Source organism: Pleurodeles waltl, chromosome 9, assembly GCF_031143425.1.
Source record: "Pleurodeles waltl isolate 20211129_DDA chromosome 9, aPleWal1.hap1.20221129, whole genome shotgun sequence".
Taxonomy (NCBI): domain Eukaryota; kingdom Metazoa; phylum Chordata; class Amphibia; order Caudata; family Salamandridae; genus Pleurodeles; species Pleurodeles waltl.
The window spans coordinates 1,127,227,399-1,127,246,371 of record NC_090448.1 but is presented as its reverse complement, the minus strand read 5'-3'; the positions used below and the strand labels follow the sequence as shown (position 1 = coordinate 1,127,246,371).

The window sequence follows — 18,973 nt, the reverse complement described above, 5'->3', positions numbered from 1 at the left end:
ATTAGTTAGTTCCCATCTCCCTTCACTGTTTCTTTGCCACAGTCCCTGCTCTCTTCTGTGTTTGCTGTAGTATTTCTGTTCCACTAAACCCTTGTCTCTCTAACCCTGCCTACTGCGCGGATGCTTTAAACCCGCCTGTCCCAGTGTTTTAACCTGTACCTATAACCCAGCACTTTTACTCCTACATATACCTTAGAACCGCTTCTTCTGTCCGTTTCCTAGTACCTCTACCCATACCTGCACCCCAGTACCTCTGCAGTTACCAGTACCCTCGTACCCCTTTCATCTACCCATTACTACTTCTCATTTTTACAGATTACATATTTTCTTTTCCCCTTTTCTGTTTGTTCATTTTTTATTGTGAATCAATAGTTAAAATCATTGCATAAAAGGGTTGCAGCACAAAATGTAAAAGGGAGGAAGATAGCATCATAAACTCTCATGATACCATGCACCGAAAAACCAAAGTGAAAAACCTCTTGCTTTCAAAGAAGTCTTGCAAAAAAAAAACTTTGTAGAGTTGCATACCTGGCAGTCGCAGAAGGGTTTTAGTTGTATTCTCTATCCATGTTAAAAACTTTATACAAAAATATTTAAGAATTGTATCCGATGCTTCCAAGCATGCTAATGTAAATTGCCTGCAAGAAAGAATGTTACATTTATTGAAAGAGTGACATAGTAGTTCCCTCCTGTCCGTCACTAGAGTTGGACATATACAGAGAAGCTGAATCGAGCCCCCTTCTGGCTTCCCACATAGTCTGCAGTTCATGATTTCATTTTTCCTTAAGCAGGGTGGAGAGTGGTTTAGTGACCAAATTGGAAAATAATAGATGTATATTTTAGGAACAATGGGTACCCAGACCCTAGTCATGGTTTAATTATTAGGATGGTGTACTTATTTAGTACCATCCATGCATAGTTTTGTCAATGCATCTTTGTCCTCGATCAAGAAGTTTTCATTGCAGAGTTAAGTGACCTTTTAAAGTTGGCATACATAATTTGTTTTTCCCAAAGTGGCTGCATCTGCAATGATTGTAGGGAGGGCCCCCAAGTAAGCCCTGGCCAGCAAGTGTGATGAACCGTTTGCTGTTTCAGACCACACTACCTTCCTGAGCGATTTTTGTATTGTTGCTCTTACTGACAGAACTATACAAAGGCCCCCAGTTTCTCTATGCATGGTTTAACTATTTCAAACTCAAGCTGTCTGTGCTGGAGATGCTTTTTTCAGCAATCTGAAAAGATGCCTGGAAGTTTTGCAGAGCCACATTTTCAACGATGTTGATTCGTGGTCACGCAGCTCTTCCCTACCATATATTAGTGTCAGCAGTCATTTTGCAGAAAAAGTTTTCAGCATGGTTATCAATGAGGGCATCGTCTGTGTTTTGTGTAAAGTTGGAAATACTGATGACAGCACATTTGATTTCAATCTGAGCTGCTGATTTTGGGTGGGAAAACAAACCTTTTGGGTCAGAGATTACCCATTGCACTTGTACTCATCCACTTTTTCATTTGGTTTGCCTTGGTGATGGTATTTTTTACATTTATTTTTCTTTCTTGGTGTCCGTCACCAGTACAACGGATTTCTTTAGATTTATTTTCATACCATTGTTTGAGAAGTTTGCTTGAGCATTGACGAGTCTTTGCAGACTCACTTTGGTTTGGTTTATCAGGACAACGTCATCTCTGTATAGCAGATTTGGTGATGATTTGCCACCTAGTTAAAGGGTGAAAGTTTACACCGTCCAGATCTTCAGTCAGGTTTGCCATAAAGATATTAAATAATTGAGGGAGTAAAACACACCCCTGTTTTTTCAAGCCTCAGTGGGTGGCAGTCTTCCTACATAAACTGGAGCCATTGCCTATTCTTCTTCTCACCCGTTTGTTAACATAGAATAATTGAAAAGCCCTGAAAAGAGGGCTTGGAATTTCTCATTTTACCAGTTTCTCCCACAGTTTATTGTGCCGGACTCCATCAAATGCAGACTAGAAGTCTACAAATCATACATAGATATAGCGATGATCACCTTAAAAGTATTTGGTCAACGATGAGTGTAAGTGCTAGGATGTTAGTGCCTGTTTCTTTGCTGAAGCCAGTTTGGTTTATTCATACTATGTTCTTATTGGCTGTCCAAGTTAATAGGTCTTGAAGAAGCACAGAAGCAAAGTATTTGATAACGTTACTCAACAATGAAGCCGATCTGGACTTCTCCAGTGATGACTTGTCGCCCCTTTATGGATCAGGTTAATAATGCAGACTATGAGTCAGGTACGCAGTGAGGCTGTGGTGGGCACACAAGTAAGCTAGCTAGGCTGTTTCTTTAATGTTGGAATTATTAACAATGTAGGGGCCTTTCTCAATACTATTGACCATTTTCCAAAAATCTTATGTTTGTTGAATTCCCCCAAATTTTCTGAGACAGTGGGCTTTCCTCATTTTGGAAAGTGGACAAAATGGAGTTTCACCAGTCTGGTCATCAGGTCAGTGTTCCCCTTTTGTCATTTTTTCATTTGTCTCTGAAATGAGATAGACTGTATTTACATGTTTAATTGTACATTCCTTAATAGGTGGGAAGCACGCCAGGTTTCTCTTCACTTATTTGCTAGATGGGGATGCTGAGTCTTCTGTGTGTAAGAAAGCTACTCCTGTAAGGGTATATTAGAGGTTAGATGCCTAAACACATTGATATTCCCAAACTATCAATGCACCTTATGTATGATTGGCGCGCTGCACTGTTGAGGCAGTGAAAGCGAATGGCCACTGAGGAAGTGACTTGTAAGTAGAATGATCAAAATGTATATTGAGGATTGCAAGGCCGCTTAACATTAATTACAAACAGCAAGTCAGGACCTTTTTGTTTGCATCGTTACCAGTCTGTGTTGATTTCAGTGCAGCAAACTGTTCTTTGCATTTTCTTTACAGGGCATTGAAAACAAATTCCATATAATAGGCTATAAGGAAGATGCCCATATGATACTGGGATCTTGACTAGAAACTCCTTACTTACATTAAGTAGCTTCTTCCCACCAGTGGCATACGATTCAGTTGGAGCAGTCGCCTGTTGCAGAAGCAAGTTAACTTCCATATTTATCAGTAAAGTTCTGAAAAGGGAACCCAAAACTAGCAATAGAATTCAGATCCCCTCCATTACTGCTTATTTAATCTGATCTTCCGCTTGCAAGTCTTTAATAAGTTTAGATTTGATTTGCAAACATCCACTTCCTGGCATTAAGCACATTACATTTCCTACAAATGTAGTGCGTGATGTTTGTATGGGCTTCTGTAAAATCATCGCGCCCTGTCGAAGATGACTGACCTATAATGAGGGAACAGGGTGCGCTTCCGAGCTCCTCTTTCAGGTCCCTATTGCTCAGGTCTTCTGCTTTTGTTACAAACAAACACCTTCCCTGCTATTTGCCTTTAACTTTCTGTCAGGAGTCCAGCGGGCAGTTATTATTTTCTTTTACAGAGGAAGGAGGTTAGTTTCCAGTGTGAAATACATGAATTGATTTGGCAAGCTAGTGCCGACCCCCTCCAGTCCTTCGTGAATAACTTGACTTTTTATGCGCCTGTGGCCGCGAGTGTCTGGTATCCCGCGGCGCTCCGTTCACTCGGAGCCCAGCGCCAGCCTCTGAGAGGGCATCACAGCTGCCCAACCCGGCAGTGGCACTGGGGCATGAACTCCAGCGCGCGCACAGGCGTGGGACCTTCCAGAGCAGCAGCACTTCCGGCGTGTCCTGGTGCTTGCAGGAAGGCGATCCGCAGTGGCCTGGCATGATGATGATTTGTAATTTAAGCAGCACCAGATGCGAACATTTGTGAATGCAGTCAGTGTCCCGTTGAAATCGGTGCATTAAAAAATCCTGCAGGACCATTTAATGGGATGCAAAATAGCATAGCAAGGATTTTTTCCTCATCATGCTACATTTTAAAAAGGCTGTAAATGCTACATAAACACCTAGATTTGCTGCTGGATCAGGCTCTTGAAATGGGCACTGAAGAATAACTAATTGTAACTAACGGCATATAAAATCCAGTGGTTAACGCTGCTGGATAATGAGCTGGACAGCCTGCTTTCAACCATTCCTGCTTTCCTCCAAGCTTTTAGGATGTCCACATGCTGGCGACAGAAGCAGGGGCTCTGTTGCTGCCTCTCCCAAAAAACACATAGTGGATTCTCCTTTACGAAAATGTAGTTTTCATCACATTGAAACTACAAAAGACAGGACCAGAAGTCATTTGTGAATGCTACCTTTTTACATACCTAACTGAGGACATCTATGAGTAGCTACACTGAGACGTTTCCAGAGTTTCCTAAACAGTTGCAATAATTGGATCAATATTCAATCTGTTCATACCCCCGTTACCTGTGACCCACAATGACCTCTGCCTACATCCTATTCATTCCCAATAACTGGAGAACCAGTCTCTTTTTAATAGCTTTTCCATTATGTCAGCTAAAGTCAGGTGTTTAGTTAGCTGACAAAATATGTTCTTCACCCCTCTCTTCACTTTTGTGCTGTGGTACGTTTAGTCACAGTACATATTACAAATACATATATAAATAGCAGATATTGACAAAATACAAAGTACAAAAGTACTGGCTTTCAAATGTAAATGTATACGGAAATGATGTGGTGGTGGTAATGGTTTTGGTGTTGGTGGTGATATTCATGGCCCACAAGAGACCCCTGACAAAACCAACAATAAAAGCCCACTGTAGTTTAAAAAAAAAAAAAAAAGGATATAACAAAATATTGCTTCCTGTGTACACTGAATGTATGGTATGAGAGTTGAATATGTGAAGACTTGGTGTATTTTTCAGATGTAAATATGCCCTCCTGCATTTCAGTGTAAACACTCCGTGGGCGATGGTATATGGGAAAGGCAAGAGGCGAGAGAGTACTACGCCTCTGATTGGGAGCCAAAGGCCACTCTGTGTATATTTTAAAGAATTGGTAACAATAGGTCCCAGAGTTAGTTGTGCTGTTCAGCCAGACCTAAAAGTGAAGGGAGCAGGATGGAAATTACATTTTATTAAGAAATGATAATAAACAGTTGGTGAAATTGATAGAAAATGGACGATTTTTAGCGTCTCGAATAGAAATAGAAACTGGACAAACTGCTGTCTTCACTTGCACCCATTCATAGTTGTTTCTCTGGGTTGCAAGCGTACAGCTTAACTCAAGGAGTGCATGTCCAAGGCATTTGGGGAACAGAGATTTCAACATGATCGATAAAATCTGGTGTATTACACCCACCCACTCACTAGTATATCACACTCATGTTGCACAGCAAATGTTTCTTATATGTTAATATAACTTAGTAAAAAGTACTTAAAAATCCTGCCTGTTGATCCTTTTCAGGTGCAGAATGTTTTGAAATCAAGTCATCGTAAGGATGGACTGGAGCTCAATGCTTTGTTAAATGCCCCACATGTTCAGGTAATGTTTGTATGTAGTGCTGTTTCAGTACTGCTTCCGTTTGTGATTCGTCCTTGTATTGTTCATTCTTCTAATATCTTTTTAATTCCCTACATACGAAAGTATTAAACAAGTAACAAACCATATTTTAATGTCTTGCCTTTAGTGTCCCAATACTCATTTTATTTTTGCAATATATGCCGTGTTGTGAAGTAATGATATAAAAAGGTTTTCTTCCACAAACAAAAGTGACATCGTTGTATTAATGTCTGATTTACATGACACATCTTTGAATTCATTGTATGAGTACATTTCGTGAAGATATAATGTTTTTCTGGAATCCATTTGGTGTTTGGTTATGAAATTATGACTGTCTTACCAGCGGCTCTAGTGCATGGGTCGGGTTTCTTTTTGCCCCTGTTTTTTCTGTACTTACCAATAGCTTGGCTAGTTAATGCACAACCCACTTACGTCACACTGCAGCCAACTATCGGGTTTTGTAGGGGATTTTGTTTACCTCCCCGATAGGCAGTGTGACCCATAGAGGGTCTACCGCATGGGGGTGTTTGAGTAACTCCTTCATTGCGTTGGTAAAGAAACTTAGATGTCAGAATATTGTTCGAAATATCGTTTGATTTAAATGGTGTATCTTAAAAATTGTTCACAAAAATATCTCCCTTTGAGTGTAGAGTTTGTTTTATAATTTCCTGTGTGGCAATGGGCAATAATATCGCCTACTGTGGGGTGATGTTTTTGTTTATGGTATTTAGGGTCACAATAAGTGTCAGATGATACTGTAACAGTGGCGTTCTGGTACCATATGTAGCGATAGGTGGGGGCTAGTAGCAGCCTCTGGAACATTAGGGGCTCCATGCCATAAATATTCTGTTTTATTGGTAATGGTAATGGACGTCTTTGCGTCCTTGGAAGAGTGAGCATGTACCGAATTGAAAACGACATTTAAAAGTGGTGATGGAGTATTAATACCTTTTATAGCCGTACAAGTCCTGATTTGATGTACCAAAATCCAGTAAACCTCCCTGATGTGAAAAGCACAACTGGTGCAGAGTCCTACTAAAAAGAGCAAGTTTTAAGAGTTTTCCCAATGCTCACAAATTGTTTAATAAGCACCCAGAACCTACAGGCACTGATGGCAGGTGATGTATATGTTCTTGAGACTGTGATTTACATGGAGCCCTGCAGTGATATTCCTTAATAATAGGTCTCGCCTTTGAGAGTGATTTGGTTTTGGCAGTATTTTGTAGCCATGCGGTTCAGCGGCACAGATGCTTTGCAGCGTGGCTAAAACTAATTTAAAAAATCACTGACACAACCAGAGCTAATGTGCTTTTTTTTTTTTTTTTTTTTTTTTTTTTGTTAAAAAGTGCATAAACCCATTAGTGCTGAATGCATCCTAGTCCTTTTTTAATTATTATATGTTGCCATGCTGCACTGCCACACTGCAATACAGTATGGCTACAAATCATTTCCAAAGTTGCCAGTGTCCTTGATGTACAGGATGAACAAAAGGCAATGGCAGAGCCTAAGGTCTCAAAGGTGAGACCTGCTGGCTTTGCCTATGCTTAAGTCTCTGCACAGTACCCCTGTTATTCTGAGCAAATCAGTTAATCTCCCCATAAGTGAAAAAAAAATTCCAAATGTTATTTTTGTTCTATCCCATATAGAAAGCAATTGACCCATGTGCATGTCTTAGTGACAATACATTTGGAAGCAGGTAACAACCGTTGTCAAAATAAAAGCAGATAACATCTGTTGTCACTATAAACATCCATTTCAAAGGAGAAAATGGCTTCTTTGAAGTTTGTGTGACACAATAAAACATAGCCACAATTGGCAAGAGGTTCAACAATGAACCCAGCAAAGGAGAAAAATAAAAGAACCTCAGTCACAGCACAGTCAATGGGCAGCAGTTAAACTGAAGCAATCAGTTCTTGTTCCGTGCTCCAGCCTGATGAAGTGAAGCCAATTAGAAGGCAGTAAATAAGAGTGACGATGAAGCCAAAAAATGTTAAGTAATGGACGGGCTGCAAGCCCCTTGTTATATACAATATCTCTCGAAAGCAAGAGTGCGTGTACTGTCGCAGCCGGTACCTAAAACTGGTCGGGATGAAGCAGATCTGTCTGCAGCATAGCATCCGTTTCTGCAGAAGGGCAATGAATCGGAGTGGATGTAAAAGTTCCATGTTTGTCTTTCTGCCAAAGTATGCACAATATTCTCACTGATGTGATAAAAGCTATTGCAATAATCTATTTCTGCATTATTATAAGATAAATCTGAAGTGTATTACTGCTTTACCGGGGGAGGGGGGGGGCAGATTAGCTTATCCCCCCCATCCCCTTTTCACACAGTCCTTCATTGTACCGCCCAAGTTCCAGTGTGAGTTCTTTGTCAATCAGTGTAAGACATCCTGCATTGAAAAATGTATTCTACTCACAATCTGGTACCTGATCAGTCATCGACTAATGTCCTGTATTGTCCTCCACCTCATTGCGATTGTCTGTTTCTTTCTCACCAGTCAGCTGCTTCTTCTGCAGTCACTTATTTATGACATTATATTGCTTGTTAGTCATGCGTCATTAGCTGCCCAAACTTGAAAATAAACTGCTTGTTGGAAATCCTCCCTCCTTCTAGGTCTCTCCTGAGACAGGCCATCCATTGTTGCTTGAGGTGATCTTTTGTTTATACAAAAACAAAATTCTAAAAACGGGCTTTTAGTCTGCCCATCACCTAGCATTGATTGGCCCCTAGTCCCTCATTTCCTTGCCTTTCATTGGCCAGTACGTCTGTTTCACTTTCTTCTGCTCCCTTCAGTGGTGCATGACCAAGTACTGATTAATTGCTGTATCAGTGTCCCTCCACTGCCGTCCTCGAATTGAGGTACTTTTTTCTTTATTCTATTTCCTGAAGAACTCCATGAGAGTGCATGTTTTATTCTGCTGTTTCCTATGTATTTTACTTCTACCCTCCCCCCTGTGCGCCCCACACTCCAAGTTACAATCTCACCCTGTGGCCATGCCATTATTTCTTTCTTGTGTGCAGAGTTGAAAAGTACCAGTCCAATAGGTGTTAGATGCTGCACATTTACACATTTTAATTCAGTGGAAGGAAGCCTTCACCAGCGCTTCCGCCTTATACTTACTGTACAGAGTGAAAAGATAAATACAAACAAGCATGCCTCCGACTGATGATTAAGCAGAACGGATTTTACTCATATTGCCCTAATGTCGACAATGACTAAAGTGTATTCGATATATATGACCAACAGTCCGGTGGCAGCTGCTGAATTCATTGATTAATGGTGTAAATAGGGGCTGGCTGATGAATAATCTTGGGGTTCTTGACTCTCACCCACAAAGAAACACATCATCTTTGAGCCCTGACCCATGTGTTCTGGCATCACTCCGCTTGTCCTGAGATATCATCTTTTGGAATATAGTTGATTGTGCCTCATTCCTAGGGGTAGGGCCTAGTGGGAGGGTGTTGAATATTATTTTAAATGAAAAATAGGTAAAATCGCTTTGCCATGTCTTTCAATTTCTGTTAAGAACTGAACGTTTTAATGGCCGTTTCGGGCGCAGAGAAACAGGTAGCTGTTTATAGCACAGCCATTGCGCGCACACAGACACACTCACACCGCCAGACCAGATGCAGAAGGGCCAGCTTGCTGTTGATGACCGAGCGAGGTGTTCCTGGGTACAGCGCCTGCCCCCTAGAAGCCTCCTTAGCATCCCCTGCAGTATAAGGTGCAAAGCAAGATGTTTTGAAACACAGCCAAGGTGCATAGAACTCCCCACACTCCTCATTCCCATTTCAGCAGTACAGGGTGCAGAGCAGGCATTGCATTGTATTATACAGTGGAAGGCCATACCATCTGCTATCATGACAGATCATTCACAAGCCATAATATTCCTTATCATACCATACCATTCTGCACAGTGACAAGCAATATCATACTATACATTGTCAGGCCAAATGAAACTATACAATGATGGCCCATACCATATTCTACTATGATAGGCCTTACCATATCATAGTAAACAGTGACAGACTATACTATACTATACAATACCATGCCATACTACACGATCACAGGCCATACTGTACTGTATATACACAATGACAGGCCATATGATACCACACTATACAGTTACAAAACATACCATACTCGTCAATAACCGGCCATACCGTATCACTCGTACAATGGCAGGCCATACCATACAATGGCAGGCCAGACCATACCATATCATGCAATACCAAAACATACTATACAATAACATGCCATACAATACCATATAATGACAGTCCATGCCATAATATATGGTTGCAAGCTGTACCATAATATATAATAATGACAGGTCATACCGTACTATGCGATGGCTGACCATACACTACCATATCCCACCATGCCATACCGTACCATACAAATATTTGACATACCATATCACACCATTGCACTCCATGACCGGCTAACATCAAACTTACGTTTTACCTATTATTCTGCCCTCGTACGTTTGAGGTTTGTTCCTCCTCATTTACCCTGTATCCTGCAAGGGTGTACAGTACAAATGCTCTAGACTATTTGTTCCTGTGCAGAGATTCAGATTAGAGGGGACTGCAGCACACCAACAGCAGTAAACCTCCAAAGAAAGCTCGCCGCCCCTATTCAATTTAATCAGTTGACTGTGCAATTTTTGTATGAAATGTAAATTGTGAAATCCCGGAAATCTAACCATTTAAAACCAAGCTTTGTATTAGGTAGCTAACATGAAAGGGTCTATATATCAGTGAGGCAGCATACATCATCCTACATCACTAGTGTTTGATTGAGAACCCCAGTGAGAGTTTAAGAATGTGTATTGGCTTTGCTGTTTGCTCATTTTTTGCAGAATTTGAGGGCTCGTTGTGTAAAGTAGTGCGTGCGCAGAGTCTTCAAAGTTAATTCTATGTTTAGCCAGGTACAAAGCGGCATACTCAATCCCAGCCTCACATAGGTCCCTCTTAGTCTTGGTAAAAAGCTTTTATCGCCTCTTGAACTGACCATGTGCAATCTGGAAAGAAGGGTATTGTGGCAGCTTGATTTTCCAGGGGGCCTCTCTAACCATTTTCAGGATTTGGTCTCTATCTCGAAAGTTCAGTAGTAAGGCAATGAAGGACCATGGAAAAGAGCATGCATCACTGCTGGTGGTCCCTGGTCAGATCGGGCAACTTGTAGCTGGAAGGGAGGAATATAAACATACCTCCCCCATGTCCAGTGGCTTCTAGGGATAGTATACTATTTAGGCCCTCTGTTTTATTGCCAAATATCACCCTTCCAGCATTAGTGCCTGTGCGGTGTGCTGCTGCAGGTCCCTCAGCAGGCACACAAGGCACGTGCGATTTCCTTATCCAATATGGGGGGCTCAACATCGACAGTCATCTGCCAACACCCCCACCCCCTCCACCAGGGAGATGGCCGCCCCACCTGCAGCAGCACAGTTGAGGCTTTCTTGGACCAGGCACTGGTCACTCCATGCCACTCTATGCCCCTCCCCTCTAAGCCACTCCACTCACTGCCTTGTCACTAAATGCCACTCCACACCACTCGGTGCCGCTCTACGCTACTCCACTCAGTGCCACTCCTCTATACTCAGTGTCAATCCTCCCCATTCCACTCATTGTCACTTCACTCGGTGCTACTCCACACCCCTCCTCTCTATGCCACTCCTATCTGTCTCTCCCCTCTATGCCATTCCCCTCAAAGTCACTCATCACCACTCAACTTAATGCCACTCCACTCAGTGCCACTCCACTCATTGCCATGCCAATCTATGCCACTCCGCTCAGTTCTTCTCCATGCCACTCCACTCAATGCTACTCCACTCCTTTCCACTTCAGTCCACTCTAATAAAGCCAATAGATCTCAGATAGGCGAGACCTATTGGTTTTTCCAATGCTTGTTTTCATAATTTGAAAGGCATTAGCAGTAATCCTGGACAGTGAAGAATCCTAAAATCACTGCTCTGTAATTGAATTTAATGTCGAACTGTTTTACTTGTAAAGGTTGACATAAACTGTCCAGACTGTTCTCCCCTTGGCATGTGGCTTTAGTATAGCTGAATGACAAGCACGATCAGTCTCCTATTACAGATTTGTCTTTTCATCACCAGGCTCTTTTGATGGCCCATGACAAAGTTGCAGAACAGGAAATGCAGCCTGAGCCAGTGACGGAGGACCGGTTTTATGAGAACGTTAGCCAGTATGGTGGAGAAACTGTGAAAATTGTTCGCATCGAGAAGGCTCGTGATATTCCTTTGGTAAGTAGAATATGAGAAGTAAATCTGGGTTTGTCTGCAAAGACTTGACTCTACTGAGATGAGTGGCATCTGGTTATAGACTTTTAGAATTCAGAACCAAAGAGTGCAGCTTTTAGTCCTGGGCAACGAGGTGAAAGTGAGTGCAATAAATTACGAGGCACTACTCTTTAGAGCTGTACCTGAATTTGTTTGAACACGTTTACTTTCTGGAAAATGTTTGCTTTTTTCCTACTAAGATATTCCTGACCTGTGGGTTGTTTAAGCCTGTGTGGTAATTCATTTGGTTATTTTGTTTATAAATATTTATATCGCTATGTCTCAAAATGTGGGATGCCTAGCAAAACAGCACCACTTCCAACCCCCCAAGAAAGCATGATACTGAAGCTTTTGCTAGGGGAGTAATATTTCTGCAAACTAGCTACAAATGAGCTGTTCATTGCGCTTGGCTCATTTATTCCCCATTATAGATCATCATTATGCATTTATTTTATTTTATAAATTAAAGGCTTTTGCTGTAGCCTCTTTAATGTGTTTACACAAGTGATTCAGCAACTGAAATGCAGGTCTGTGATTGGAAATTGCATTAGGAATCTAGCAATGCTTTTAGAATCCTGCTCAGTTTAGTATTTTGCTCTAATAAGCATCTAGCCCGGTATCGAGCAATGGTAGTGTGCCCAAAAGTGCAAGCAGATGATGTCATAAAATGCAGCACTCTCATCTGTTACCAAGTTTGCTTCCAATAGCTTATATTTGCTCTAATCTCCTTTCTGTCTGAACATTAGTTCAGGCTTTAGAGTATCTACTTATTTTACTTCTGCTTCCTACGTATTGGCAAGATGTTGAGTACGTTGATGCACCTCACAGCAATAGGCAGTAAGCTGATGGTTACCAGTTAGAAAGCAGCCTCCTACTGTCATCCTTCCGAGGTTGTACATTGAGTAGCACATATTGGATAATGATATCTGTTATCCGCTTGGACACCACATAAATGCAGAATGGAGCAAAAAATAAAAAAAATCTGTTCCTATGATTTGTGAGCCCCTTCTTTGATGGTTTGTGAAGTTGATAATTTTTTTTTTTTTTTTTTTTTTTTACTTTATCAAGAAAAATTGAGACTTCATGGGAAACGACCTCGAGTCTTCCACCTGCAGAAATTATTACTTTCCTATTGCCACTGTTTACAGAGGACTAAGATCCAAATATCTCCCAAGCTTTAATTTGACAGTGTAGGTTTTGTGTGGTTCTACTCCACGTGACCAATGGGATAGCTGTCTGCTTCACCACTATAGAAGGCTATCTTTATTGTAAGCGAAGGTTCAATCGAGCACAATCTTACAGTGCACTCAGTCTCTTCTGTGGCTAGCCACTGATCATTCTGGAACCTGTTTAAACACCCCACTCTACTTCCCGAGATTGATACTTAACAGACCTGGCCAGTTTTTACCAGGTCTTCATACAGCTTCTTCATACTTCATAACATCTGTGGCAATTTGCTAGCCTGTTTGCTGAGGTCAAGGAAATTAAACCTAAGACTATTTTCCTTTCTGGAACTTTCCATATCCTTCCAGAACTTTGAGGTCAGTAGTTTGGCAGCAATAGAAATACCAAACCCAATAAATACACAATTCAGAACCTAAAAATGAAAATAGAACATAAATTCACTAGTACCAACTTTCCTAGAATAGATTCTCATTTTCTGTTTTTTCATCTCCCTCCTGGAGCTTTTCAGTTGTTCCAACCTTATCAGGCACAACGAAGTACCAGGATGGGACCAACAAACCATATTGCTTATTAAAGTATCAACATACAGCACTACTCCTGGCCTACCTAGGGGACATTTCCAACCTATTGGCTTTAGTGGCTGCAGAACCATGTAGGCCCAGTGCTCTTTGCTGAATCAGGTGTATAGGCCAGTCTGGATTAAACTTGCAGGAGGGGATCCAGATATCTTCCCAGTAATTAAAAATAGACATAAGTTCTCTTGGTTGATGTTACTTTGCCTGTGTCAACGACTGTGTGTATTGCTGCACCCTGTCAGATGTTCCCTAACTGTTTTGGTGCCTCTCTTTGATGTTTGTTACATCTAAAAATAAATACATTAAAACAATTAAAAGAATAGGCATAAGCTTGGTAAAATAAGCCTTCTTAAAGGCTAAGGTTGTGTATCCACCATAATTCTATTGAAGCTAGATGTAAACCCTCTAACATTTCACTGGTGTCAAACAGAGGGCTCCAAGTCAGATCAAGCTAGAGCTGTATATTCCCACAAATATCTGGGGTTACAATCTCCAATTGATTAGTCCATGGACCTACTTACTTTGCAGGTGTAGGAGCAAATTGCAAGTTGTTTATGTCCAAGTTTGTCTTGTGTTTATTTTCCTCAGAATGCCCCTTCAGGAACTTCAAACTGTGTCCTATTAAAAGTGACATACCTTAGCTGTAAAGCAGGGATGCACCTTATTTGCCCTCTTCCTCTGGGGAAATCTTAGACTTCAAGTCTCCTTAGCAGTACTTTATTCACTCTCATATGTTGAAGTTGTACTATCTGAAAAAGAAGGATCACCACCTTGAAGTGGTCGATGGTGCTTGTATGTCTCTGACCTGGAGAGCTATACTGGTGCTCACACAATGACAAAGAGAAACAAGATTAACTACCCGATAATAAGCTGCTCGTGTGGATGGCAGCACTGGTGCTTTGCGCCGTTGGGCCCTGGGGGTCCGTAGTGTGGCTGGGTGACCTGCTTTTGGTATATCTCGGACATGGGAAGATGATGGCAGTTGAGGTGTTTAAACCTATGGCATGGAATGTCAGAGGGGTGGCCCAGTTGAAGCAACAACGTATGGTATATGACTATTCAAACCGATATTGTGTGTCTGTTGCATATCTACAGGAAAAACATGTGGGGGAGACTACATCTCTAGTCTCTGCAAGAGGTGTAGGGGGCAGCTGTATGCTACTTCATATTGTGGGTATGCCCATGGAGCTGTGATATGGGTGGCTCTGGGGGTGCCCTTCCTTCATAGGAGGCATGTGCTAGATCAGAAAGTGCATTATGTGATACTGTATGGTGACCTGGACGGGTGTGAGGTGTGCCTGCTAAACGTATATACCCTTAATAATGACTGTAGGATCTACTACAGTGGGCTGGTGGCCGCAGCCGTGTCATTCTTGATGGCAGAGGTAGTACTAGCGGGAGATCGTAATTGTGTCCTTGATGGGGTGCTTAATCGGGAGCTTCCACTCAGAAACACAAAACCGCACGTGATGTGGCAATTGAGGGATCTGCTGCAGGGCTTGAACCCCCTGGATCCCTGGAGAGAGAGACACCCAGACTCTAAAGTGTTGTTCGGTCACACACCTGCTGCAGAGATGCACGGCTGTCTCAATTACTGTTTTATGTCAGCTGATCTGGTATGGGGTTGAAGGAGGTTACATACTTGGCGCGCTATTTATCAGTTCATTCTCCATTGTTGTTGAGCCTGGGGAAGGAGCATATATACCCTGTGGTTCCACTGGGGCGCCTGCATGCGGAGACACTTACGGAACTGTTTGCAGCTACATTGGGGGAGGAACTATCTTACTATTGCCACGAGAACCGGGGCAGTTCAAGCAGGGATGATGTCTGGGACACAATGAAAGTAGTGATCAGACTGGTTTGCCTTTAGACCTCATACGGTATCAGACAACAACTGGAATGAGACCTGGCCCAGAGGGAGTCCCAGTTGCTTGCCACAGAGGCTCAGGGAATGGCATAAACATGTAAGGACCTATTAAATGACTGGCACAGGCTGGGGAAGCATACTTACAAGGCCTACCGGCAGAGGTTACATGCGGAATGGGACAAAACTGGGGTGATGCGGGCGCTTTTGTTAAAGCAGCAGGCGTTCCAAGATCCAGTGTTGGTATTGTGAGACATTTCTGAGACACTAGTCAACACTCAGCTTGTGATTAATGAGGTATTCCGAGCTTACCTCTGCAGGACATATTTTGGGCATAGTGGAGGACCGGGTGATTGTGGGGCGGCCTTTCCTTCTGATATAGGTCTCCCTAGACTTGGGAAGGAGGATAGGACAGCCATGGGTGGGCCTATTATGTGGGAGAAACTCCTGGCGGCACTGAGATGGCTAAAAACTATAAAAACACTGGGAGGCTATCGTCTCCAGGCTAAATTTTACCAAAAGTAGACAGATGAGGAAGCAGAGAAATAGCTGGAAGTTTATCAAGAAAGCACTTCAGCTGGGATGATTACCCAATGCCATGTGTGCGGCCCTCATAGCCTTGGTGCCAAAGCCTGGCAAGAACTCTGACGAGGTGTCGTCCTGTTGACCACTCTCACTTGTAAATGTAGATGTTAAAATATTTAGTGACAAGCTGGTGTAGCGCTGCTCCCACACCTGGTGTCACTGATACATGCGGGTCAGTGCGGATTTATACCGCAAAGAAGCACCATGTATAACCTTGAAGGTTATCACATGTCCTTCATGCGCCACATTTGAGGTTGGGATCCTATAGTTTGGCCTGCCTGGATATCGACTAGGCATTCAATTCCGTTAACTGGGAATACCTCTGGCAGGTCCTGGAGAAAGTGGGACGTGGCCACTAATATATAGCAGGGGCCAAACTGTTATACACCAACCTGGGTGCAAGGGTGCGGACGGACAGTATTGTGTCCGATTGGTTTCAGTTATATCAGGGCACCGCCAGGGTTGTCCCTTATTTCCTTTACTGTTTGCCTTGGCCACGGAGCCCATGGCAGCGCTGCTGCTTCATGAGCTGAGGCCCTGGGGGAGAACATGCATGTGGTGTCCTTGTATGCCAGTGATGCTTTGATATCAATGCGTAACTTGGAGGACTTGGTCCCCGTACTCCGTATTTTGCGGGCTTTCGGGGAAGTGTCATGTCTCTTTCATTGTCCACAAATCCCAGCTGTTGCTGATCGGTCACCTGGCTGGGATGCAGTCAGCAATGCTACCAAAGGTGGGACTTCCGTGGAGGAGTGGGTGGGATATGATATCTAGGGAGTCAGTATTGCTCATACGAAACAAAGGTTTTTAGATCTCAACATATGCAGAGTGCTAGAGGACTTGAGAGCATCGACTTGTTTCTGAAGGGATCTCCCTTTGTGATTGAGCATCTGTCGTCAAAATGGTGATGCACCCTAGGTGTTTATACTCGCTGCAATGTACGCTATACGAAATACCCCAAATATATTTAGCTGAGTTAGATTGTTTGATCATAGACCTGCTGTGGGCCAATAAAAGGAATTGTGTAGTACTACCCATGCCTAAGCAGATTTGGGGGTGGGGGCGGATTGAGCTCTCGAATATGGAACTTTACTGCCTTGCGGCTCACCTGCAGTACACGGTCCACTGGCTCGATGAAGGTGACAATTAGGAAAAGAGTCTCCCAAGGGTCTCCCAAAGAGACCTGGCACGCCCGGAGCTGCTTGTGTGGCTCACGGGTACCAGCAGAGATGCTTTTTGTGCCAGGTAGGGGAGCGTGCGGTCACTAGAGTAATACGTTGCATGCCATATGCATGAGATATGCCACACTGGGCACTGAAGCCATTTACAAGAATACCAGAGGTGATGTTTGTGCAAAGGTAGAAAGACGGAGGCTGTGAGCTACTAGGAGATCTATATCCGGGCGGCCAATTAATTTCATCAGAAGGCACAATGTAATAATTTGTGTTTGGTACAGGGCAGTACCTGCAGTATACTAAGATATCTGCAACAACGCAAGAGATATTGCCTTGTTTTCCCGAGAAACCGGTACCTTTGCAAACACTTGTAATGCTGCTCATGATGTCAGTGTCTCACAGACTAATCTCACACTGATAACGCGTGCTGAGGAAAGATTTGCCAAGGATGGTGCTCAAGGCACATGAGAAATGGGAGGTTGCGCTGGGTGAGGCTCTTTTCACCTGGGATTGAGAGAATTTCCATGAGGGAGCGCACACTGCGAGCTCGAACGCATGCTTTAAATTGACACAGTACAGTTACACGGACCAGGCGTATCTCTCACCCAAGAGTTTGCACAATATATGTGCCACCCTGTCAGCCCAGTGTGCTAGTTATGTTACTTCAGTTGTGGACTTTATGTATGTGGTGAGGCAGTGCTCTGTGAGGGTAGTGTTGGAAGATCTGAACAGGGCGCCTGGTGCACACCCCACAGGTGCAGTTTTTGTGGTTGATCCTGGCTTTGGCGAAAAAGAAATTTAGCCGTAGGTTCCTTCTACTAGGCTTGCTACCGGGGAAGCAGCTTATTGCTATCTATTGGATGGGTGCACAGCCCCCCAGCTACGCCGAATGGCTCTGAGATATGTCCAAGTGGGCAGTTGCAGAAGAAGTCCGAATGAAACGTGATGAGCGACAAAAGTTTAGAGGTGGAGGACTTGGCTGCATGGGCATTTATGCTAAGTGAATTTCACGACACAGGTGCAGAATTGGAGGAACAAGGGGAAGAAGAATATGGGAGCATGAGGTGTCTTGAGAAATGACAGAGAGAAGGTGTATGTACACTGGAAACCAGTATTACCACCAGAACAGACCAGAGAAAGGAAAGAGTACCTAGATAGCCACTATCGCAGAGTCCAGTTGCTTCAATGAAAGACAAATATGTGCAGTAGAGAAGTATACTCTGTAGAAGATGAGCAGCGTTGCGGTGGGGGGAGTTGAAGGAATTGTTTGTATGCCAAGTACTTCTGTAATTTTGACAGTATAAGCATTGCAACACTGAAAATCTGATGCAGTGTACTGATCCTATGAAAATCAATAATGAATATAAAAAATAAAAATAAAAAAAACCTTCCTGATAATAAATGGCACCTGGAGACACTCAGTGCAAGATGTCAGAGTGAGGAAGGGAGGGAGCTCTTGTGAAGCTGAACTCAGAAAAACATAATACAAAACACCAGCACAACATCTTTTCTTTGTGTCAAAATTACAGGAGCACAAGATCAAGAAGGCATTTGTCTTACAAATCAAAATAAGGTTGCAACTTCTGGCAGACTCAAATGATCTGTAAGAGCCAGCTGCAATTGTAGTCAACAAGAAATGGGAATTCAGTATATGTGAATAGCAGTGAAACATGCCTGAAGACCAAGACAAGGAAGAGGAAACAATAGATAAGACAAGACTCTGGGTAAGCTTTTGAAGACAGGAGAGCAGCAAAAAAGAATCTCATGGTGTCCAAATCTGAGAGGCTGCATGCAAAGTACAAGCAAGAGTGCATAGA

The 18,973-nt window shown here is 42.9% G+C and overlaps 1 protein-coding gene across 1 annotated transcript in view; it reads left to right on the top strand.

Annotated features, from left to right (window-relative positions):
• PALS1 (protein associated with LIN7 1, MAGUK p55 family member) overlaps positions 1 to 18,973 on the top strand; it is a 342,210-nt gene that overhangs the window by 151,629 nt on the left and 171,608 nt on the right. The window contains exons 4-5 of the mRNA XM_069208880.1: positions 5,365 to 5,442; positions 11,590 to 11,736. Of these exons, the coding sequence (XP_069064981.1) occupies positions 5,365 to 5,442; positions 11,590 to 11,736 (225 nt within the window). The remainder of the gene's footprint in view (positions 1 to 5,364; positions 5,443 to 11,589; positions 11,737 to 18,973) is intronic.